The sequence below is a fragment of the Oryctolagus cuniculus genome, chromosome 7, assembly GCF_051225735.1.
Source record: "Oryctolagus cuniculus isolate XC-2025 breed Fujian yellow rabbit chromosome 7, ASM5122573v1, whole genome shotgun sequence".
Lineage (NCBI taxonomy): Eukaryota > Metazoa > Chordata > Mammalia > Lagomorpha > Leporidae > Oryctolagus > Oryctolagus cuniculus.
In genome coordinates, this window is record NC_142873.1 from 26830355 (window position 1) to 26856777 (window position 26423).

A 26423-nucleotide genomic window follows, 5' to 3' on the forward strand; every position below is an offset into this window, starting at 1 on the left:
ACCAGAATAAAGTTACCTTACAATTCAATTTTTAATTCAATTTTCTACAAACTTTTGAAGTTCACTTGTGTAGTAAAATTAAAAATCTGTGAAGACATGTTATATTACCATCTCACAATTTTTGCTTTGTAAATTTAATCCTATTCTGTAATAAGTTATTAAAAAAAAAAACTCTAAAGAAAAAGACAATGCGTCTTTAAACAAACGTTCCAAGCTAAATCTTATAGAAAGAGAAACACTAGGGCCTTGAAATTGCATATCACAATAATATCAACTCAAGTTGTCACCATGTGTGGCTTACCTCGTCGTCTTTATACCAGGACAAGCTTTCGGCCGTAAGGACGAACCAGTATCCCTTGGAGCCTCCTTTCATGATGCCAATGTTGCTGATGGTGAGCCACCCCTTGCGAATCACCTACAAAAGAGCAGACATCAGCAGAGGTGCTTAGTGCAACAGCAGCCAACGAAGACTAAAGGTCTTGGGCTAAGTTAAAAACAAGATATAAATTGCAATAAAAATAGCATTGTTCCCTGAAGCTCAACCTCACTGAGCCATTCAAGAGAATTTATCTTCCCAAAGTACAGATGACCGGAGGACAGTCTCTTCCATTAGTGAATGAAGTAAAAATCTCGGGCTCATATGTATGGTGGAAGCATAGTGACTGAAACAGAGAGGAATGAAATGAGGCAGCCCAATACTGTGCCAGGCCTATTTATGGCATTGCTGCCACAATTAAAACATGTTTATTTGCTTGGATGACAATAAGCTCTCCATGCCACTGCCTCTTCTCTTCCAGCCTACTTGCCCATTTGTTTGCCTGGTTCGCAGCTCATTACAGTTTTCAGCAGAGACTGGCCAGCAAATGGTGAAAAGAAAAAACTCAAGCCAACCAATTAGCTCCTTGTTAACAGCCTTGAATAAGGCTGATTGAGAGAGAAAGCTGAAATAATAAACTAAAATGAAAAGTTTGAGGTTTTTAAAATTGTGTTGATTTATCCATCTACTTCTGATTGTTATTTGCCATACTAGAAAACATGCAGCATCTTCATAAAAACCTTTATTAGCTTTAAAATTTTTAAACATAAACAACTTGGATTACAGATTTGACAGAAATTATTTATAAATGGCATTTAAGAGAAAATGTAATTTTTTTCTCACAGTTGTAAAGTTACATTCTGTTTCCCATATGGCATACTTTACCATGTCTTCCATGCTAGATAATTTTGTTGTCATAGAGTGAGATGTGAAACACTATATGGAATTGTATGATATTGTTCTAAAAGTCAAAAACTGTCATATAACAAAATCACACAATATCCTAGAGAACCTAAAATATTTTTAAATATTACTTATTGAAAAACTAATGAGTGCTAGGTCAAAGAAAGATGAAATAACCTAATAATCAGATTTCATTTTTATTTTGCTACTAAGTTTTCTAGTAGAGGAGGAAGGTCAACCCTGGAGAAAATTATGAAATGAGTCAAAATTCTTATTATTGATCTTCCCAGGCCCTCTCCACATTTGCACTCCCTGTCACCTCGATTCTCTGTCTACTGCAGCATTTTTCAGGTGCCCATTCTTCCCGTAGGGTTCTGTTGCTTTTACAGAACCCCACAGAGCATCCTTCTCAGCTCCAGACTCAGGCAACTTTTTCTAATGTTCAGAATTATCTTTTTCTTTTTACCTTCTGCTTTAGAAAAGAGGAAACACCATTTCTCAAAGTATGGCTCCTAACAACTATATTAAAATTATTAGAATGCTTTCTAAAAGTAGAGATTCTTGGGCCACCTACCAATTCAAATGAATCAGAATGTATACATATTAAACTCAGAAACGCACATTTTAACAAGCTCACAAGGTGACATTTATTCATATTGAAATTTGAAGATCATCGCATGTACACATACAATCAAAATTTCATTTTCCTTAGAGAAAATGATCGAATCTAGTTGTTAGTAAGAAGTATCTGGTTAAATTATTTCACACTGGGTGCAAACTGATGAAATCTTTACTTAATATATACTGAATCGATCTTCTGTATATAAAGATAATTGAAAATAAATCTTGATGTGAATGGAATGGGAGAGGGAGCGGGAGATGGGAGGGGTGCGAGTGGGAAGGAATTTATGGGGGGGAGGGAGCCAATGTAATCCATAAACTGTACTTTGGAAATTTATATTCACTAAAAAAAGAAGAAAGAAAAAAATTATTTCACACTAAGATCATTATCTATCCTAATAGGGCTTAAAAACAATATATCAATCATAGTACTCCATCAAAGCATACAACAGGTTGAGGATCCCTTATCCAAAATTATTGGGAAAGTAGCGTTTTAGCGTGTTTCAGATTTTGGAATAAGAGCATATACTTCACTTGCTGAATATTGTTAATTTAAAAATCCAAAATCCAAAATGCTCCAAAATCTGAAACTTGTTGTGTGTCATTATTTCATTTCATTAGGTCTGTTTGGATAGAAAAGAAGTCTTCCAGATACTATGCAAATGGCATAAGCAAATCACCAGTTTGCCATAAACAGAATTATGAAATTTCACACAATGAATATTTCTTAAGACTCTACCATATGTAAAGATGAAAAAGATGTATTGACACCACAATCCCTTCCCTCTACAATCTTATAAAATAGGGCAGAAGGGGGCCTGGTGCTGTGGTTCAGCAGGTGGGGCCACCGCCTGCATTGCCTATGTTCAATGTGGGCACCAGTTTGGGACCTGGATGATCCACTTGCAATCCAGCTCTCTGCTGTGGCCTGGAAAGACAGTGGAGGATGACCCAAGTCCTTGGATCCCTGCACCCATATGGGAGACCTGGAGAAGGCTTCTGACTGCTGGCTCCTAGCTCCTGGCTCCTGGCTTCGGATAGGTGCAGCTCCGGCTGTTGCGGTCATTTGGGGAGTGAACCAGCGGATGGAAGACCCCCCTCTCTCTCTGCCTCTGCCTCTCTGCAGCTCTGACTTTCAAATAAATATATAAATCTTTAAAAAAAAATAGGGCAGAAGGCAGACTCATAGAGACATAATTTCAATATAACAGTATATTAACAGATGCACGCCAAGGAGGAGGAGGTACACTGGATGCAACTTAGGAAGTCTTAATAGACTGGTATCTCAGAAAGGCCTGAAGAGGATTAGAATGACGTGGGCTAAGGAGTGATTTATTTGCCTATTTTTTTTTTACTTGTTTTCCACAGATAAGGACAAATAAGAACAAAGTATGAAAGAACCACTTAGACTAAAAAATGTGAGGTGAGGATGAAGAAGTTGAGGCTGGAGAAAGATATGGGGTAAAGCTGGAGTGGATCCAGTTGAGTGACACCCTGAATTTCAATGTTCTCACTCCTGCAGCAGCACCAAAACTAAACTTTAAGTTCACACCCCTAATGCATGTATATTTATTTAAAAATTATATATATGTGCTTGCTTAGGCAGCACATATACTAAAATTATGTATATGATTATGTGTCAATAAATTATATATATCATATAGAAATAAAAATGGAAATTTGAACATATGACATAAAGATGAAATAAATAGTATTTTTTTTAATTTTGGGGGTAATTAGCTTTTAGTTTTAGGGCTTTTTTTTAATTTATTTTTTCTATTTGAAAGACAAAGTTACAGAGGGAGGTAGAGAGAGAGACCTTCCATCTGATGGTTCACTCCCCAAATGGCTGCAGTGCCGCAGCTGAGCCGATCCGGAGCCAGGAGCTTCTTCCGGGTCTCCTACGTGGGTGCAGGGGCTCAAACAATTGAGCCATCCCCTGCTGTTTTCCCAGGCACATTAGCAGGGAGTTGGATTGGAAGTGCAGCAGTCAGGACTCCAATTGGTGCCCATATGGGATGTTGGCACTGCAGGTAGGGGCTTTAACCCATTGTGCCAGATCGTCAGCCCCAGTATGTTTTTATTTTTTAAAATTTTGTGGGAGAAATGCATGTATGTCACTGGCAGTTAAAACTCTGAGCAAAACAGCAATGGCTCTCCATGGAATCCTGGGGAAATATAACACTTCAGAGGTAATCACAGAATAATCTGGAAGAAATGTCAGGGAAAGAAAAACCAACAAGGTCGTGAAAGCCAAAGGAAATGAATTTCCAGGATTGAGTGGTGGTAAAGATTGTCAAGATCAGCACAGCAAAGGACATTAAAGAACAGTGCTGAGAGTCACGGCGTCTTCAGCTATGCCATTTCCAGTGTGGTGGTGGTGGAGTGAGGAGTTAAGAGTTCACGGGCTTGAAAAGTGAACGAGAAGAGACAGTCACTGAAGAGAGGGTGGCAAGAGAGTTAAACACTGACTAGGGAACAGACTCAAAGGAAGTGGTTATGGTTGGTTGTGTTCAGTTTTCAGGAGAAGGTGGGGTTGGAGAGTTTTTGTATGGGCAACAATTGAGTTCAAGAGGGGGCTTCAGAAAGTTTATAGAAAACAGAATTAAAATATTAGTTCATTTGGGTGGAAAAAATTTTTGACATCTTTTTCATTACATACACTTTCATGAATTTTTTGAAAACTTCTCACATTTATGATTTGAGAGGAATTAAACAGCACAGAGTAAGGGGTTAGTGGTACAGACAAGATAATAGAGGGACAAGGAAGATGGCAGCAGGTGCGAAGAAGAGCCCAGGGAAGGAGCAGGCTTGAACAGGAATAGCTGCCTGATCCTAGGAGCTGGAGGGAGTTGGGAGGGTAAGGACAGACATGTGATGAGGAAAAGTGTGGGAAGAAGGTGATCTTTGATCTCCTGCTAAAAGAGAAAAGACTAGAGTATCCGCAGGAAAGTGAGGAGGTGAGATTAGGAAGGATTGAAGATAGGATACAGTATTGAAATAGAACTATTGAACTCAACTAGAATTACAAAAAAAGGTCAAAAGCAGAGAATGAACATAAAAAACCTGCAGGAACAAAATCAGTACAGCTGCATTATATTTTCCAGGAAGACTCTGCATACTTGATACACAAAAGAAGAAGATAATTGGGACTTAATCCAGGGTTCTAAGTTCCAGGACTCAAGTGACCTAATTACCTGGGTGAAAAGATGATGAAGGGTTGGGGCAAGAGGGTAATTCAATCTATGCCAAGCAAAGAAATAAGGTCAGGCAACTCTAATAGAGAGGTAGAAAATGAAAGTATAACAGGAACTAGAGTGATTAAAAAGTTGTGGGGGGGTGGGGGAAGCAGATACTATGCCAGTACAGGCAAAAATTGAGTTTTCAGAGTTTAAGATGACATGAAGAAAAAAATTGCCTGACTTTATTGGTTCCATTAGATTCATCTCTCAAAGATGCACCACTGTTTTAGATGCATTTAATGTTTTAGCTGGAAAAGACATTTATTAAACATCACTTAGTCCAGTAGATATAGTAATTTGGGCTATATGAGTACTATGTTAAAAATAACAATTTAAAAGGCATTTGCAAATAATTGACACAAAAAATAATTAGAATGGATTCAATATTATCCCTATGTCATTACAGCTATTTGCATTTCAAGGGGTTTTATAAGTTGGAGAAAAAAAGCAGCAGCTTACAGCTATCATGTTAAGTACACAAGGCCCACATTCCCTCCTAGCCACCCTAGGAAGTGTGTTCTGCACTGAACACTGTCAACAATTACGTTGCTGTCATAAAGTTCAAGAAAAGTTGAACCAATCCTAGCCCTTCCTTTTACAACAGAGGAAGCATATTTGCCACAAATTGCTTTTCCCAGCAGCAATCAGCTCAAAATAGGAATTTAGAAAAAATAGTTCCTAATGTACCTTTCCACTAAGAAATTTAGTGACAGAGAGAAAACATGAAATCAAGGTTAAAAAGGGGGGAGGGGAATAAGATAGGAAAATGTAGACATTCAAGTAAAAATGGACAGGACACAGGAGATAAGAATGCTAAGGCAAAATTCATCAAAAGAAAACAAAGGAAAGTGAGTAGTCAAGAGAAGACAAAGATTAAATAAAATTTCAAAAGAATGTCATAACAAATGGGATTGGTTGTAGGGTCCCTTCAAGAAGAAAGAGAGAATACAAAAAGTTAACTTTATATTCAAATATAAATTACCAAAAAACTCTATCAACATTCACTACAATAGCCACTTATGGTTTCTTACTATTTGAATATCAAATTCTGTTTTGATTCCCCGAGTAAACAAAGACAAGTAAGCCCATAATTATATGACTAGAAAGAACCTTGAGAGCTGAAAGGGCATGTTCTTATTTGTTTGACTGGAGACAAACTTTTTTAAAAAAATTTACTGCCATAAATATCACCCAAGCTTCTTTCACCAAATATAGAAACTTTGAAAGCAACTGCAAGACCAACAATGGGGACAATGCAATAGTACAGCCTCTTCTCTTGATGTCAAGACTACCCTAACAGAGTAAGCATTCTAGTTTCCTCCATGCTATCAGAAAAAATACCTCATTAGAGTTGGCAAAGCCTGTATGTTAGGGTTAAGTTCAGACCCCAACATCTGGCAGGCACACTAAATCATAAAATTAATACACAGCCAAGGAATAAAGCTATGGGGAGAAAAAATGACATGTGGAAAAGTTTTAATGTGGCCAGGGCTTTCAACTTTATTTGTGAGCAAGGAGTTTAGAACTTGGCCTTACTTATGGTGGACCATGCAAGGTTTTGTTGTTTGTCTTTGTTTTTCCCAGCTATGCAGGTGGCTTTTAACTGTGGCAGCCTAGGTTGGGGTGGTAAACCATAGCCCATTTGATAGTTTGATTTTGGCAGATTACAAAAGCTTATATGTAGCCTAGTTGACACACACAGGGCTATGTGGGCAGATGGTAGGGAGCAGCATGGGTCCATCATAGGCATAGGCCAGTCACCCAGATGGTTAGGAGGGGTCTCCCTTTGGACACACAGGCATTCTCAAGATATAGGCTGCTTATCCTTAAATTTGGCTGGCAGATATGTTTCTGAGCAGCTATGTTCTCAGCAAAAGATTCAACCACAAGGAGAAAAAAGCCTTCCAAAACACAGGCTGATAGGCTCAGGATATAAAGTCAGAACTATTATTTTTACCCTATAAGATAGCAGCTGAGGTTCAATGCACCACAGAGCATTCCTCTGGTTCTAGCTTTAGTTTATTAGGGACATACCCAGGTAGAACGGGTTAGATTGGTTGCCCTCAAAGCCATTCTCTACTCTGGTCCAGGGCAAAGAGGGAACTGCAGAGTCCAAATCTTAACTCATAAGATTTATTCACAGACTTAAGGGCCCTATCACCACAGGATACCAGGAGAGAATCACAAAAGCAAAAGGAAAGTAAAAATTATGAGATTTAGAATACATAGTATGAGAAATGAAGGTAATGCAAAAAAACAGTGGTGATTTGGGTTGCCATTACTGAGAACTCTCAAACTTCACAATAGGCAGCAACATTTCAAGTGTCCTTCTCTGAGACTGTATGTACAGTTTTGATGATAAATTGTATAATATTAAAGCTAACCTCTTGAGAGATGTCTTCCAATAAATATGTAGGTTCACAAAAAAACTAGTAATGCAGCTGATTTGCAGCCTGGCAGAGATACAACCTGGAAGATTTTATCCATCTACTCTTTCTGAATCAGTACCCCTGAATTTCTGCTATAATTAGTGGAAACACCTCGAAAAGGAGTCTAGGGATGTAAACAGGACCTGTTTAAAGACTAGGGAATCTATTTGTTTCATTAAACTTGGTTGCTGTAGAGCTAGTGCTGGGATTGTCTTTTGTGACCCATTCTTAGTATCATTTATGAAGTGAGGAACACAGAGGCTATTTCAATTGGAAGGAATAACAGGTAGTTCTGGAGCGCAGCTCAGGATGCAGCTGCTGAAGGAACCCCAAGTCTACCTGGTCAAGAGAACCTGTGTGGCTGAGGCTGACAATACAGTGTGGACTGAGTGAGGACTTCAATTTGATGTTCCACAAATATCTTAAACTTCAAAAACTCCTTTGACAATGTAACATTTCAGCTTTAATTTCCAGGAACTTCATAGCAACAGGGGTTCATGTTCACACTGAGAACATGTCTATATTATTGACATTTTATTACTGATATATATTACTGGTTTCACTTGATCACTGCAGAATCTCTGAAAGACTAAGGAAACAACATGGTTGAATGTAATTTGAAAGAGAAAATAAAATAAGGAGCAAATTTTTACACTTGGGAACAGACTGGTCGTCTTGGAGCCCTATACGGAAGCACTGTTTTGACCTGTAGCAGAGCCTTCTGTCCACTGGGGTCTTAGAAGGAGGCCAGGGAAGCCACAGTTAGCTTTGGAGGAATGGCTTCACGAAGGTAGGAGCAGGATTGAGCCTGTTGATCTCTCCTCCAAAAGGGGGATAGTCAACGCACAGTTAACCACCAGCTTCATGGTTAAGCCCAGTGGAGTAAAAAGTATTCTTCCCCAAGGAATACAGGAGATTGGGTGAAGGGAGCATTCCTGTTGTTTCCTCATCATTCATTCCACCACAGGGGGTGTAAAGTTTGACTTCTAGGATTGGGAAAGGTAAGCAGGGAGTATGATCCAGTAACAACTCTATACTGGTATTACTATTATCCGATGTTATGCTTCAGGAAATTGAGGCAAACAGCAGTTAAATAACTCACAGAGTGTCATCCAGGTAAACAGGTTTGGCCTTCCCATTCCTTGTGGGAACTGGCCTGCCCACAAGGACATGTGCTCTAAACAGAGAGAAGAAGGTTCATGCCTGCAGCTGTGAGGGATAAATTCAATTCAGGGAAGTGCTCAAAGGTCCTTCTCACCTAACACTATTGGTCAGTCGGGCGGCCAGTATTTCCTGAGTGCATGTGGACCAGGCACTATGCCAGGTGCCCTGCCCTGAGGATCACATGCCCAGCTGTGTCTTTCCACTAGCCTAAATATTATAATAAATAAATTTTCACATTTGATGAACTAATCTTATCACAGGGACAAAGAAGTGTGGAAGAATAGCAAATAAGATAACACAAAGAAATTTAGATGAATCAAAATTAATTATCTTAATAAATTAAGATGAAAATTTCAAAAATTTGATGAAATATTATTTTTCATTATTTTTAAGACTCTAAAAAAATCAATCTGCCACTACTGTGAAGTAATTGTACATCTGAATGTTCCTCATGGTTTTAACTTTCTAGGAAACCAGAGTCTTGAAAGTATCTAAAACAGGCAAAGAAAAAACTACAATTAAAGACTCCATTTCTAGGAATTCAATGATAAAAACAATAACTAACATTTACTAAACACTATTGTGTGTCAGGCATTTTGCTAAGAGCTCCACACATTTCTTGTAAGCTACTTAAATAACAATCCTTTGAAGGAGGTAATATTTTCCTGATGTGACATGGGGAAACAGAGATCAGGCTCCTATTTAGCTTTCAGGCCCATTCTTATAACAATCAATAGGCCTTCCTTGTAGGAACCCACATACTGTTTTCTGTTTTGCTCCACCCTACAGAGGACACTCAGAGAACTGAGCCTCTTAGCCCCTGAGTGAAACAAAACTTCTGGTGATTTGGTTTCCGAGTCCTAGCTCTCAGCCTCTAACACATGCAAGGTTGTTGGCTATACTAATACCAAACAGCTGGAAGTAAACCATTAGTCTAACAGGAAACTAGTCAACAGGTTATGATACAATTCTTTGACATTAAATTAAGTTGAGAAAAAAACATTTAATTCATCAGAAAAACATTTTTGCCAGACTGTACTAATCTGGGCACAATACTAGAGTCACACCATCTGGGATTCTCTCCCAGTTCCAAAAACCTGTTTACCTGGGTGACACTGTATGAGTTATTTAACTTCTCTTTGCTTCAATTTCCTCAAGCATAACACTGGATAATAGTAAAACCAGTAACAGAGTTATTGCAAGGATCTTGAGCTAACATATGCAAAGACTTAGATCAGTAATTATCAGTATGTTACGTATGGTATCACTTCAGTTATATGAGGTTACTTCAAAAAAGCTCATGGTAAAATAGCATTAAAAGTATGAATTGGGATCAGCACTGTGGTGTAGCAGGTAAAGCTGCTGCCTGCAGTGCTGGCATCCCATGTGGGTGCCTGTTCAAGTCCTGGCGGCTCCACTTCCAATCCAGCTCTCCACTATGGCCTGGGAAAGCAGTGGAAGATGGCCCAACTCCTCGGGCCCCTGCACCCATGTGGGAGACCTGGAAGAAGCTCCTGGATTCAGATCAGCACAGCTCCAGCCATTGCGCCATCTGGGGACTGAACCAACAGAAGGAAGACCTTTTCCGCTGCCTTTCTCTGCCTCTGCTTCTCTGTAACTCTGCCTTCAAATAAATAAATAAATCTTCTTTTTTTAAAAAAAAAAAAGTATGAGTTTACTTTGGTACAAAAAAACTTGTGGCCTAAACTTTTTTTCATACTACCTGGAAAATGGATATTATGGAAAAATTATGCATGGATTTAAAAAATATTGGCACTAAAATAAACTCGTGCTTTTAATTCCATTTTCCCATGAACTTCTTGACATATCCTCATATTTGTTAGCATAAGGATATAAAAAATGTTAGCTATTATAAAAATTGGTGGCAAGATTCATATCCTTCAATTTCCTTGTATTTTCCAATAATATTGCTACTAAAAATGCAAGCTAGCATCACATTACTGCTTACTTAAAACAGGCAATTTCTTAGGATCCCTTTAATGTGTAATGAACACAGTATGTTGGAAAACTGAGGCAGATTACAAATAACCTGGCAAGAAAATAACCCAACAGCAAAACGTAAAAAAAAGTGATTCTTAAGTAGTGTGTGGGAAATCCACATGATGAAAGAAGCTGGGCTTTTTAAATTAAGGAATTGATTTGACTGAAAACATATTAACAATGTACAGTAAAGACTGACTGCAAACTAGGAACCAATATTTAACATTCATATCAAATCTCTTTTTATTTGAAGATGAAGATGCCAAAAGAAAAATTTCTGGTTTCTCTAAAAAAAAAAAAAATCCAACCTCTACCTAATAACACTGGCATGAATTTAAATTGTAACCACCTAAATAAAATATTGCAAGTTAAACATCAGTTTATTATTTCACAAAATAATCTCACGATGTAACTGAAGGAGCTTCCTCACTTTTCTGAATTTGCACAATTCTACAAGAACTACTTCAGCAGAGCCTCCGTCATCTCCCATTCATCCTGTGCAGTGAAGTCACCTGAAAACTCTTCCCACCGAATTTCCCTTCTAGATCATTAGCCCATGATCACACAGTGAAGGCATTTTTCAGCCCTTTTTGGCTCATGAGGCTTTTGCACTATCTTGATTCTCAAAATTATTCGTAAGGAATTTCTTCCCCTCTCATTGTATCCCAGATGTTGCTCAGCTGCCTGTTTATGCGTTATTTCTGCCACAGGCACAACTATTTCCGAGGAGTTCACTAAGATGGAGCTGTTTATTCTCAGTTTACTCACCTAAACCTCTACAAGATCCAGGCTATTAACCATGATGAAAATCAGGGCTCTACTTTTTTCACTTTTTTCCTGTGTATCTTTTCCATGTGCAGAGTTTCCTTTGAAGTTAATGGGCCTTCCATGTGGAAGAGATTCAAGTGATACAAAACAGAATAAGAACTAAGCCCATCATCTATTTCTCACATTCAAGGACAAAAATACACATACACAAAGGAAAGGATACTTCACAATTAGCCAGGCCTGAATAAAATTTGGATATTTTGCTATCAATAATCCAGAAAGCTTCTTTCACAGAGAAAACAAGCATGCTAATAAAGGTTATTAATCGTTCAATAGAAAATTAGTGAGCAACTTGTATGTGTCAGGTAGCTCACTGAAAATTAAAGGGTCAGCCAAAACAACAACAACAAAGATAGGCAGCACCAAGAAGCTGACAGATAAATGGATTAATACACACTAAACAAAATCTCACACAGATAAATGGAAAGTTACAACTATGCATGGTGCTGCCAAGGAGTGATTCACAACATTAAAAGAAATTTTTGGCACACGAATTACAATCTGAAGGGTATGGGGTGGAGGAGAGAGTGGAACGGCAAACTGTTGTATTAGCACATAAAGCCAGAGTGAGCCTTGTGCAAGACAAGCCTGCACAGGAGGCAAACCATGCTTGGCCATCTAATTTATGTGAAGAAATCTTGTCTTTACCCTGAGAAGAATGGAAAGTCTTTGAAGTATTTAAAATAGGGCAGGAACATAAGATTTGGATCATAAAAAGTTCCCATCTAGCTCTAGATTGGTAAAGCAATCAGAGGGAGGAGGAAGGGTGCAGGATGATCAGGTACTGGACTGCTACAGAATCCTCAGCCACAGACAACTAGAATGTTGACAAGAGTGCTGGAAAAGGAGATGTGCAGAAGAGCAATACGTGGGAAGACAATTTAGTACAATGATAGATTGATTGGACATGCAGGCTGAGAGAGGTATTGAGGCTGACTCCCAAGGCTGTTGAACAGATCGTCAGGGCACATGCATGGAAAGAGAGGGGGAAGACTATGTTTAGGGACGGGAGGAGTCCTAATTTCAATCTGGACATGTCAAAACATGAGCAGATGAAATAGAACATTAGCCATGAATAATCCTAGACTGGACATACATGTTTGTGAATTGTTGATTCTGGGTGTGAATGAATCTGGGAGTGTAGGGGAAAATGACTTAAAATGAGAGTCAGAGTGAGAAGAAAGAACACATGAGTGAGCCCTTAAAGGTGATGGAAGTGTGGCTAGAAGACTGAGAGAAAAGCAGTGAACTCTGTCTGAACAAGATAATGGAGGAGAAAGTTATTAGGCAAAAGGATAAAGGTCAAATGTCAGAATGAGGGAAAGTGAAACTAAAACTAAAAAAATTTGTTTTTCACTGATTTGAGTAACATGGAGGTTACAGAGAGGCAATATTCAAAATATGTGACATTAGTTTGACCAATCCAAAGGGATGCCAGCTCATGGTGTAAGAACAGGTTACTACATGGAAAGGAAGTTGGCGAGATTCTGGGACAAGGGTTTCAGTGTCTCTGGTGATAGAGGGAAACCGTAGAAATGGCCAGTTACAAGTGGTAGGAAAAAGCATTAAATACGAGAGTGCCCACAGCCCAGATGACACATACTGGTTGAGGATTCTCCCCATGTATTGTTTCTGTGGCTAATGGAAATGGAGAGCAGCTAGAATGGAATAGATGAATGGCAGAATTGAAGTTGCACCATGCCACTCTGATTTTATATGAATCAATACTGCCCAACATGTCCTAGATGCCAAAAAAAAAAAAAAAAAAAAAAAAAAAAAAACCCTTCGAAAGTACAAAAGAAAAAAATCTACAATTGTCAATGAACAAAACATATATCGGCTGGCGCCGCAGCTCACTAAGCTAATCCTCTGCCTTGCGGCGCCGGCACACCAGGTTCTAGTCCCGGTCGGGGCGCCGGATTCTGTCCCAGTTGCCCCTCTTCCAGGCCAGCTCTCTGCTGTGGCCAGGGAGTGCAGTGGAGGATGGCCCAAGTCCTTGGGCCCTGCACCCCATGGGAGACCAGGAGAAGCACCTGGCTCCTGCCATCGGATCAGCGCGGTGCGCCGGCCGTGGTGGCCATTGGAGGGTGAACCAACAGCAAAGGAAGACCTTTCTCTCTGTCTCTCTCTCTCACTGTCCACTCTGCCTGTCAAAAAAAAAAAAAAACATATATCAAACAGAGAATATGCTTTAAATCAGTTCCTAGAAACATTGGCCCCTTTAGGGAGGCAGCAAGATGCATTGTCCCTCAATTATTCAGGTTAAAGCTATAGAAACTTATCAATGATAAGAATTGCTAACAATTTCTGATTTAGGGTCCCTAGAGAACTCTAATAAAAATTTATTTGTGCTGTAACACCTCTAAGGAAGTGTGCCGGTAGTGTTACTGAGGAGATGGCCAAGGCACTTAGGTATTAAATACATGTTATTAGCTAATTCTTTATATAGCACCCACCACTGTAAATTCTAATGTTCTAGAGGGAAAATCACATGCACAGATCCAACAAGGAACTTTAGTTTCAAATTTCATCTCAATGGAAAAGAATCTGAGCCTCTCTTCCCCATGTTTTGATTGATCAATTGTTCTGTGGATGTTGAGAGTGCAGCCTCTGAGGATTTTAATGCTAACAAGTGAATAACTGTGGGTGACTGGGGCCTCCTCTCTATACAAAACCAGACACATATTTTCCTGTCAGCTTGGTTACCATCATTCACTTTTGCCTGAGTTCCCAGGGAACAGTTTACCAGCTCCTCTTTCAGTGCCACAATCTTTTAAGCTGACACAGTTGTCACCTCAAAATTTCTACCTCACCCTTTTGTGTTGGAAGCCTTTCAGAGTTTCTAAGGATGTTCCTGCTAGCAAGTGTAAGGCAACAAAATTAAAGAGCTCATTGCTATAAACAACCTCTTATCCTTCTAGCTCCACTCAAAATGCATTTCAGCTTTCAAAAAAGAACCAAAGATGTTATCCACGGGATCCTGAGTCACAGACTAAACATAAGTGCCACAGACATATCAGAGGAAACGTAGCCATCCTGATGCTCTAAAACAGAGACAAGGCTTAAGCCTCTGGTATTCTGGAATGACTGACGTGATAACTTCAGGGTTTCCCAAAGTATGTTCTAAGAAATGCCAATTCAGAGATATATCCTCCCAAAAAAAGTTTTGATGACTAAATAAGTTGAATTCCTGAAATAACGTATCTACTTTTCCAAGGTGCACAATGCACACTCTTATACCAAATATGCTGAGAAGTCTCAAGGTGAACATACCTCTGAATTTGTTTCACATTTGGCACTCCACATTTGACCATGAAACCCTAATTTTGCATTGCACAGTGTTTCAAATGTACTTCAGAAAACAGTGGGTTTGTGGAGCTGAGAGCTGCCTGTGAAAGTAGATGGTCCACAAATACAGAAGAAAGAAGAGAGTATCTGTGGGAGGTTTACCTTCCTCTCGCCTCTCCAATCTTCCTTGCCTAGTACCTCACCTGACAGACCACATGGACTGGTTTTAGAATAGCAAAAAATAGAAAATATGAGAAAGCAATTCTGAATGAGGGACTGCATTGGGGAAATACGTGTACAGCAATGCAAGGAAACAGATCGAAAAGCAAGCATGTAATGAAAAAGGGAAGAGAAGAGAAATGTGAGAACCCCTTACAGGTTCTCTTCAGGATGATCACATCCCTGTGTAACAGATGCATCTACCCAGAGTACAACTCAGAAAATGCCATCACAGGCCACACACTAGGTGAACAGATGAGATCATGATACATACAGGCAGAGGAGAATATGTCTGACTCTTCCACAGCTTCGGATATAAAGAGCCCAACCCTGAGGGAACTCATTGTAAATCAATAGGATGAAAATACTATATTTCCATAGCAAGGGCTAACTTTTCTGGGCTAAAGAGAGACTGAGTCTATCAGGAGTGGGTAACATCCAGCCCGCTGGCCATATAAGGCCTAAAAAATCATTTGGTCTGGCCCTGCCTAGGCAACCACAGGTGGGACTTGAAATTCATGGAATCTCTAGCAGGCTAGTTTCTTAGTTAATAATTTCCAAAGGCCCACAAACGATATTATAATTATGCAAATTACCTTTGGCAGTAGAAAGTTTCTCCACCCTTTGCAGATATTAGCTACAGACAGAAGACACAGTCCTCATCCATTGAACAAAGTTATTGAATATTTACTCAGTTAATTGGCTATCTATTATATACTTATAGGCATTCTCATGTTGTGGGTGGAGTAGGGGTGGGATGGAGGTCAGAAATGGACAAAAACCAGGAAATTATATATCAGAAGGTAAGTACTATGAAAGACACAAAGCCATCTAAGTTGGATAATGAGTGCCCTCAGTTTGTGTGGGGGAGAAGACAGCACTTTCTCATTTAATCAGGAATGGCTTCTCTGATAAAATCATGTTGCTGTTGATATCTGAAGGAATTTAAAGAGAAAGCACTCAGAGGGTATTTTTGCTGCATGGATCAAGGCAGGTGAGGAATGAATTCCAGACAAAGAGGGAAGCAAGTACAAAAGTCCTGAGGCAGGAACAGCAAGGAATCCCATTACCTAAATCACAGTGAGAGAGGGAGCAGCAGTAAAAAGTAGGATCAGAGAGGTAAGAGGGTCCGGATCATGTAAGGCTTACAAGTCTTCAGATTTGGTTCTCAATAAGAAGTAAATCATCAGAGGGTTTGAACAGGGAAGACATACAATGTGTCTTAAAGAGAGTTCTCTGGCTACTGAGTAGAGAGACTCAGGGGAGCATGGGGAGATGCAGAGAGACCAATAGCTCAGGAGAGATGATGGATGCTTCCAGTGGAGTGGTAGGGATGGAAAAAGTGAGAAGTAGTTAGACTCCAGGCATGACAGGATCTGCTATTGGTTGGGAGATGTAGTGTGTCACCTCAGACAAGTTATTTAACTCTTTGTATCTCAGTCCACCTCATGTCAAGGAGCTGAGGCTATCTACACCATAATGATGTTGTGAAGAGTAAGAACATAGTAAGTGTGCAGTGCTTAGAACAGAGCTTATGTATAAAGAAAGCTTAATATATATTAGCTCTTTTTACTATTATTCATCAAAATGGGAACAATATCTACTCTGAAAGGTGGAATTTGAAGAACAAAGCATCTAACATACTGCCTGATCAAAACAGTTATCTATAAATTGTAGCTATTATTATGATTATAATTATTAAAAAATTAAAGAGCCCATCATCCATGTATGATACTATCTTAATGAATAATAAAGTTCTAAGAACTCTTATAGCTCTCTTTCTTCTCTAACTATTCACTGATTGGCACTTCATACCATATTGCTTTGAATTAATTTTTTTTAATTATATATTTATTTGAAAGTCAGAGTTACACAGAGGGAGGAGAGGCAGAGTGAGAAAGAGAGAGAGAGAGAGAGAGAGAGAGAGAGAGAGAGAGAAAGTCTCCCATCTGCTGGTTCACTCTCCAATTGGCCACAATGGCTGGAGCTGGGCTGATCCAAAGTCAGGAGCCAGCAGCTTTTTTCTGGGTCTCCCATGAGGGTGCAGGGGCCCAAGGACTTGGGTCATCTTCTACTGCTTTTCCAGGCCATAGCGGAGAGCTGGATTGGAAGTGGAGCAACCGGGACTTGAACCAGAACCCATATGAGATGCTGGCACTGCAGGCAGCAGCTTTTCCCACTATGTCACAGTGCCGGCCCCTTGAATTACTTTCAGTTATTACTTTCAGTTGCTGTGCGCCCATTTTCCCAGTAAGATTGCAGTTAACTGGTTGAAAGCATGGCTTTCTGAGTTTGTAGGTCAGTTTGGACATTTACTAATTATGTGAATTTAGAAAAATTGCTTAATCTATCCAAGTCCCATTTTTTTTCCTCATCTGAAAACTAAAACTAACAATACTAACCTCAAAAACATGTTCTAAGTATTAGTGAGATGGATGTACATAAAGTACTCAGTAGAATTTTGGCATCTAGTAATTGTACAAGAAATGGTAGGTACTATTATCATGTAATGATCAATTCTACTTTGTGCTCCTGTGAACTGTTTATGCCATCCCTAGATCACAGGTGAGTCAGAAAGTTGTTAGTACAATGGTTCTAAGCCAGGGGCAATACCAACACCCAAGGCTAGCTGTAAACATGATGCAGGTATACTGTATTGTCAATGTCTGGGAGATGGTTACTGAGTAGAAGGATGATAAACGAAGAACTCTCATCTAAAATGAAAATAGCACCTGCTAGAGTTCAAATAAAAATAATTGGGTGTTATCTATAATTATAATCAATCAAAAATCATCTCAATTATAAGATTGGAATTTACCACATTTCAGAGCTACATGTAGCAATTTTTATGGTGACATATTTAGATAGGAAACTTACCTTGTCACCATAAGCAAGCCTGAGATGATAACTACAGATGAGTAATAATAATATTTTAGAATCAGGTTTTTCCCCAAAACAGACCATATGTTCAAAATTAATAGTCAAGTTTATTATAGTCTGAACTTTCCTTCCTAGATGTTAACATCACAGCCTATGAGTCATTATCTTATACATTACAATACATATCAGATTCCAGATTTTAGAACATTTAATTTTCAATAATACGATATTTATGGACTGAACACTTAGTATGAGTAGATTCTACATTAAACACTGAGGATATAGCAGTGAAAATGAGAACTACTACTCCCAACCTAATAGAGCTTATAGGCAAGCATGAGAAATGGACACTGAACAAGTAAATATACAAAGTCTGAGAAAGGTACATGTTTCTATGGGAAACATAGTTAAGAACTGAGAAGAGCATAGAAGTCACTGAAAGTACTCTCAAGGAAGTGCTATTTAGACTGAGATAAATGCAGCGATGTTACTTGGCAGAGGGGGAAAATATTCCAGGGATGAGAAGAGTCTGGACCATTGAAGAAAATAACTGACATTCACTGTTATGCGAGCCCAGAATTCAAAAATGTTAATGGCAAAAGAAAGAACAGGAACCAGGCCGGGAATGGATAATGATTTTAGAATTTGACTTTATTCTAAATACAATGAAGTGTTTTTTGAATGGTTGTAAACTGAGGAGTAACAGGTTCATAATTTTTGTTTGTTTTCACCAAAACAAAACAAAACAAATTCACATCAAATGCGAACTTATTTGCAACTTTAGCAAAAAGTTTTGGGGGACAGTGTTGGAACTCCTGGTTAAAGTCAGTCTTTTAATTATTTGTGGGTTTTAATTATCCATGTTCTTCCTTACCTCCTTAATCATGACTAATTGAAAATTGGCTGTAACTCAAGATACTCCATGAGGAAACTTAATAAAGTAAAGTATGTAGCAGATGAAGGCTGGATTTCTATTGAAAACTGGAGATCATATAAGTAACAGGCATTCTGATTTCTATGGGAAATGGAGAGGCCCTGGTAAATATCATTCATCCAGAGCAGCTATTTTGTTAATCCCATAAACTAGTTGCAGATGTTGGCTCAAATAGCTCAGCTTTGCATCTGTAATTTTAAAATTGTCTCATATTTCTAAAACCTGACTCTGCATGCACCGGAAATCAGTGACATGAATTATGAACTTCAGGAAGAGGAGAAGCACAAGAAATGCCAGAAGTGACAGAAGATAATATTCGGAGGGGTGGGCAGGCTCTGTGCACAGGATGAGTGAAGGATGACACGGTTCCTTCCTCCAGGACATGGATCCTGCAACCCGACATTTGAAAATGAAACCGTGTGAGTGGATGTACCAAACAAGAGGAAGTCATTTACAGATAGTTGGGTTCTCAAAAACAAATCCTCCTTTTCCCTTTCCCCTCCTCCACTTTACATTAGGTCAACAGGAAGATTAGAGTTGCTGGAAAAGAAAAAGAAACAAAAAAAAATTGAAAACACAAATGCATGCTAAAATTTTCTTACCTTACTTAAGAAAATCATGTTTAGTAGACAGGGCAGGAAAAATAAAATGACTTGCTAAAAAACCAACATTTTTCTTTTATTGTGCTTTCTCATAGAAGACAATAAGTCAATAAACTCAAAACTCAGAAAAGGGGCTGAAGATAGAACTGCATAGGTAATAAATTCATATTATATTGCAAACAAAGAATAAATGCATTAGAAGATATTTAAGTTATGATGATGATGACTTTTTTTTTTTTTTTACATTTCTCAAGCTCATTTTTATTTATGTGCACTCTTTCCAAAGTAGTGCTCCACCAGGCAATATAAATGGCAGCACATCTAACAATCTGCCCACAGGGGCTATCCATCATAGGCTAAGTGTGTAAATAACGTCACTAGGAATCAGGACAAAAATTTCAGCCAATTATTTGGTGAGGCAAGAGCATAGCGCAAAGCTTCAAGGAACTGGGGTTCAATTATGAAACCAGAACACTCATTTCCTGGATAGAGAACATTCATCTCAGAGAACGCAGCCTAAAAGAATTCCCTGGGGTGAGGAATGGGGTAGTTGCTGAGTTAAAGAAATTTCATAGTAACTTTGGGGGTGAGGCATTTCATTCCTTAGTTCAGCTAACAATACATGTTTACATTTTGTTCAAGAGATAATCTGTAAGTTTTATTTGTTTACTGCCCTTATATAATTAGGAAATATATACTGCTAAGCAAATAAACACTTTGATCTTTCTAGAATTTTTTAAAGATAAATCTGAGACTAGTATTAATTCTTTCAAGTTACTAAAACTACTCCAATTAAGTCGCAATCTTGCTGTACCATGGTATCTACTTCCCAGGGAAAGTAAAAATGATTCCTGGAAGCTATGGGAGAATTGTTCCTTGCAAATATCTCAGAGGAGAGATGGAAAGATTTCAAAAAGGGGTGGGAGACCATGGAAAACAGAATTTTGGCCTGAAATGTTGAGATATCATATGTATATGGGAGATCTAAGATCCTAAGATTAGAAGATATCTATTTACATGAGGGGAAGAAACAAGATTGCTCTCAAATGGGATTATCCCATTACAAAACAAAATTTTAAAAATGCATGATGTCTCAATTGATTTACACTAATGCCAGGAATGATGCCTGATATTTAGATTCTTGATACAGAGACTCAGCATAAAACAGCAAGTCCAGAGTGAGGCTGAGACTGGAGTCCATAAGGCTTACCAACAGATCCCCCTACCTTACTGACACGGTCAACATGAATTTTATTCCCTCTGAATGTATACTGCAAGACTTGTTGAAAAAACTTAAGAGTATAGAGATGCCTCTGTATTTCAAGAATCCTGGGGTAAATATTCTGACTCAGAATAGTTCTATAATGTTATTGCACTGACTGTGAAAAGATTCATGCTTTAAGGATAGATACTGCAATTTGCCTTGGTCATGGTGAATTTGGGACATATTTATGCTGCTGGATTTAATTTCAATATGGGAAACAATGAACCAAAATAACAAAAGAGCACTACTGGAAATACATACAAAGACTTCTCTGCTTCTATTTACTTTTATGTTCACTGTGATAAGGAATCAGCCACACCCTTCTAAAAGGAACTCCTGATTCAGAATATGGATGTCATCACTAACAACAGATCAGATGGTACCTGTATAGTCAAGGAGGTCTTATAATGTGTCCTCTGCTAATCCCTTAAATTGATAAATGGAAAGGACTGGGTTCTCTTAGGATAAAAAGCAAATAAATTGGTACCCTTACCCAGGAGTGTCAGCCCATGAAGTGATGTTGAATCTCCCAGCCCATCAACAGCTGAAAGCCCCTTTGCCCCTTTTCACATCACACGTAGTAATTACACTATAGTGTCATTTTCTTTAAGCCTCCATGTAACTCCTCCTCCCTTTACTCTCAACAAATGAACCAGTCTCTATCAAATTGAAATGATCACAAATAAAGTATACAATATTCTCCTTTTCTCTAGTTTCCACTACAGTTCTCTTTCCGTAGGAATTTTAAATGCATTGTATCAAAACTAATGGCAATAAACAAAAGTATTCCATTAAAATAAAAGACAGCCAAGAAAATTCATTTATGTTTTATATTGTTCTGAAAGAGAAAGTATAAAAACAGAAATAATAGAGATAACTACACAGCTGAGATAAAAATTGTAATTCAATGAAAAACTACTAGAGAATCCAATAAATTCCACTGATAACAAAATAAATAGCAAAAAGTCAATAGTTTTCACATAGTAATAAATAATTAGAAAACATAAATAAAATACCACTTACAATTATAACTTAAGGGTATTCCAATTTTCTATTGCAACAAGAAATGTGAATTTACCTATATTCAGCAAACAGAAACAAAAAATTATAATAAACAAAATAAATAATCCTCTATTTGGTAGAAAAACAGGATGTGAGAAAATGCGACTCCATTCCATACGAATTTATAGGCCTTACACACATCCAATCAATAAGGAGCAGGTGGAGATGGAGGAGAAAAAAGGAGGCAGGAGGTAGAGGTGGAAGTTGAGGAGGAGATGGAGTAGGCAGAGGTGGAGGAAATGGAGGTAGAAGTGGGAGTGGAGGAGGGAGAGCTGGAAGATAAGATGGCTGAGATGCAGACTGCAGGTTATGAATTCACCCTTGCCTGGAACTGTGGCCAGATTTTTGCCATTTACCCATGGTATGACTTAAAGTGAACTATTTAACATTTTAAACTTCAATTACATCATTTATAAAACAACAACAAAATAATGTAACCTACTTCATAGTGTTGCTGTAGAACTACATGATTTGATGTAAGGAACATACTTGAGGGAAATAGGCAGCCATAGATAAGGTTTAAAGAAATGTGAGCTGCCATAATTAATACACTATTATCATTGACTTTACCACACAATCAATGAAGTATCATTCATATGAGTATACTTGCATATTTGCTCCTTTGGAGTAAATAATAGTAGCCACCAGTAATTGAGTTGTTACCAAGTGCAAAGTACAGTTTTGGTGCTTTACATAAACTAATGTGTTTAATTTTCCACAACAATCCTAACAGGTAGATGCAATAATCATATCCATTTTGTAAATGAGGAAACAGAAGAACAGAGACATTAAGCGATTTATCACTGGCTGGCCAAGTTAGATGCAGAAGCCATACTCTGAACCTGTGCGCTCTGCTCCCAACCTTAGTGCTTCTACTTCCCAGCACTTCACCTGGTATCATGTGCCAAGATGAATCCCAATGGATCTCAGGAACAAATATTAACAATGGCTTCGAAAAAATACACTATAAACACATGGGTGAATATTTAACTCCTCTTAAGAAGGGTACCGCTGGGGCTGGCACTGTGGCACAGAGGGTTAAAGCACTGGCCTGAAGCGCCAGCATCCCATATGGGCGCTGATTCTAGTCCTGGCTGCTCCTCTTCCAATCCAGCTCTCCACTATGGCCTGGGAAAGCAGTAGAAGATGGCCCAAGTGCTTGGGCCCCTGTACCCATGTGGGAGGCCTGGTTCCTGGCTTCAGATGGGTTCAGCTCTGGCCATTGCGGCCATCTGGGGAATGAACCAGTGCATAGAAGACCTCTCTCTCTCTGTCTCTACCTCTCTGTAATTCTGTCTTTCAAATAAATAAATAATTTTTTTAAAAAAAGAAGGGTACCACTTTTATAAGTGTAAATGCAGTGGGAGACGTAAGAGAAAAAAGAGCAACAGATATTACTATAAAACATTTTGTAAAATTTTACTTTCAAGAATCTTATAAATAGCATACAAAAGAAAATGAAGAAAACACTTGTTAACATGGCAACACATTAATATCATTACTACATCAAAATTTTGTTATGAATCAGTAAGAGTAAAATCAATGAAAGTAAAAAATGTTAAAGAGAATATAGGCAAAGGCATGAATGGTTCAATCTGAAAAGAGAATACTAATGGTAAATAAGCATGATTGATTAAGTTTCTCCTCACTGGTAAGTTATAGCATTAAGTGGTTATGGTTCAAGAATGTGGAAGTATGTAATCTGCAAGAAAACTATTTCATTTTTACATAGCTAAATGTAAAGATCCATAAAGCAACTGGAAGACCTATTAAATATAAAGCTATAAGAATTTTTAAGCTATCTAAATAAAAATTATAACTTCATGTTTTATAAAACACAGTAAACAAAGTCAAGTGACAAATCAGCAGAAAACTTTTGTACTATAAATAATATATGTGAAATAATAGCCATACTATAACAAATCCTAAAAATTTGTAAGAAAATAACACAACAATCCCCTAAAATTGGCAATGGACATTATTCAGTCCTAGGGACTTAGGCACTCATATATATATAGTTATTCGGTCTATAAACTGGTTCAGCTGTTTTGGAAACACTAGAAATGACACAAATGCCCATCCTTATGGGTACATTAAATATGTATGACACATCTATATGTGGAAAACTATAACGTTATATGGCAGTAGAAGAAGTGTTGTGGTCTCCTGTCTGGATATTAACATGGAAAAATTACTGAGATGCATACCATTGTGTAGATAACGGGAGTTCAAATATATTTACTGAGCACCTAGTACACATAGATTCTAGATGTTATTAGGGATACACCAAGAAACAAGAGTCAGAAATCCTTGCTTGGGGCCAGTGCTGTGGTGTAGTAGGTTAAGCCTCTGCCTGCGGCACTAGCATCCCATGTAGATTCTGGTTCAAGTCTCAGCTGCTCTACTTATGATCTAGCTCCCTGCCAATGGCCTGGGAAAACAGTATAAAATGGCCCAAGTGGTTGGGCTCCTGCACCCATGTGCAGGAAGAAGCTCTTGGCTTTTGGCTTCAGAATAGCCTAGTTCTGGCTATTGTGGTCATTTGGGGAATTAACCAGCAGATGGAAGATGTTAGTAAAATGGCATGGTCTTGTCTGTGGTGCAGTTTGTTACTGTCAGGATGTGAAGTGGTGTTAAATTTTAAGTTATGATAATATAAAGTGATTCTGATACAAATGTCCAAAAGTTAAAAAGTCTAATGATCTTGTGTTACCAGACATGATAGTTATCTTAATGAGAAAGGCCCAGAGGCCTAAAAGAGATAAATGTTTGGCAAAATCCTATAGGTGCTTTCAAAAACACTGTGTGGAGTAAGCAAGTGCCTCTTGTTGGTTAATTAGTTTATAATTTTAAACATGGCTATTTAAAGTCTTTTGTCATCCACAGTTTTGTATATCAGATTTGCTGCTCATAAGACTAAAAGATTGTTGGTTCTGTGTTTAACTGTCCTATATGTTCTGAGGGACTTTTTCCAGTGAACTCTATTGTATTCAGTACTTTGGGATGGTTCTGTAAGCAAATGAAGCTAATAATGCACTACAGGTTACAAATGAGAGAAAGTATGGTTAATTGAGGTTATTAAGAACAGAAAGTAATTCAAACCAATTGGTAATTTAAAAAGTTAAAGGTTTTAAGAATCTATTACTGAAACTGTTTTATTGTTCAATCTTGTATGTTATATAAGATGGAAAACTGACTCCATACTGAAGGACTCTCTGGAATGTACAGTTTGATCTTTAGATCTTATAAAAGGGATGGTTAACATTTTTCTGTAGTAATAGCATAGCCAAAATGAGAGTTTAAATTATGATTTCACAGGTAGATTTACTTTGCCATGGGCACAGTAAATAGGCAAAACCTCCCTTTCAGAACAAAGGAAGGGAGAGAAAGTTTTACTAATGACTTCAACTTTTATATATAAGATGGTCATCATGTTTGATGTTAAAGTGAGAACACAGCTTTCCTCGTGGGCACTGTCTACTTCACAGAAAAACCATTATCAGAACACACCTGTGACTATAAACTAATAGTTTAGTCCACCAAAAATAAGAGATGGGACTTGAACACCCCCTTGACTTGCAACCTCTTAAAGGTTTCCTCTGGTCTGCTTTAACAAAAACCAGGAGTAAAAGAAGGGTGGGCAGCAGAAGCAATGTAAAGATGCATGGCAGGCCAATTAATGGCTGCTTTGCATAGTGATCTGCCATCAAGGAGACATAACAGGCCAGTCCATTGCAGTGGTTTTTGATGTGGAAAGCCAGGGCTTCAGCAGAAGTCAGCTTATGAAGAGTCCTGACAACTCTACCAGCCAGAGTTGGGTCACTGGAAATGGAACTTCCCTGGAGTCAAAGGACTTGTTGGGTCAAAGCTGAAAAGCCCTTCACTCAGCCCAGCTTCTAAAGTAACCACCCACTGCTGAGGGGACAGTCAAATAGGGTTAGCAACATTGCAGGCACATTCAATTGGGACGCAACCCAGCTGTAAAAATACAGTGAATGCATCTGTGTATTTTCCGGAGAAAAACCTAGATAGTATGTCTTCAGTGCTATTCCAAATAAAACTCTAGATTTAAAAGATGCAGAAAAAATTAGCAGGCTGTACATTTCATAAGATGTGGCTTTCCTGGACTCTATTCTCTATTTCATAAAAATAATGATTGTTGTATTGTATAAGCTGTTGATTGGATCCTCTGGAGATATTTTCCTAGAGTTAAGGAATGACAGGGAAACAAATTCAAACAGCTATTATAATTTTTCATTGTTAATCAGAGTAATTTCTACAAACTCAACTCCATTCTTTTCAACACCTGACAGCTTTAGTAAAAGAAAAAATTTAATGAATACATTTTGTTACAGAAAATATAATTTAATGAAATTAAACAGAAAATGAAATTTACAGATGTGATTTGCCATAACTGAGATTATGAAATGAAATTTGTGATGCAATTTAAAAACTATTAGAAGCAATGGCTATATACTGATTAGAGAACAAGTTCTGCAATTAAATTGCTTGGATTTGAATCCTTGTGATATTTATAATCTGTGTGATGGGGAACATAACTTGACCTCTCTATGCCATAGTTTACTTATTTGCAAAATAAATAAGGATGCCTACCTCATAGGACTGTTTGGATAACTGAATGATTTAATGTGTGTACAGCACCTAATACC

At 38.1% G+C, this 26423-nt stretch overlaps 1 protein-coding gene across 10 annotated transcripts in view; it reads right to left on the minus strand.

The window, feature by feature from the left end:
* DNM3 (dynamin 3) overlaps positions 1-26423 on the minus strand; it is a 624166-nt gene that overhangs the window by 306375 nt on the left and 291368 nt on the right. For 9 of the 10 annotated variants that reach the window (XR_016210404.1, XM_089299537.1, XM_089299535.1 and 6 more), the window contains one exon: positions 302-415. Coding sequence is in view for 9 of the 10 variants with exons in the window: in XM_089299537.1 (XP_089155663.1) it covers positions 302-415 (114 nt within the window). In the remaining variant the exon portion in view is untranslated. Of the gene's footprint in view, positions 1-297; positions 416-26423 lie in introns of those variants that run through there. The other variant, XM_089299539.1, reaches the window with a different exon arrangement.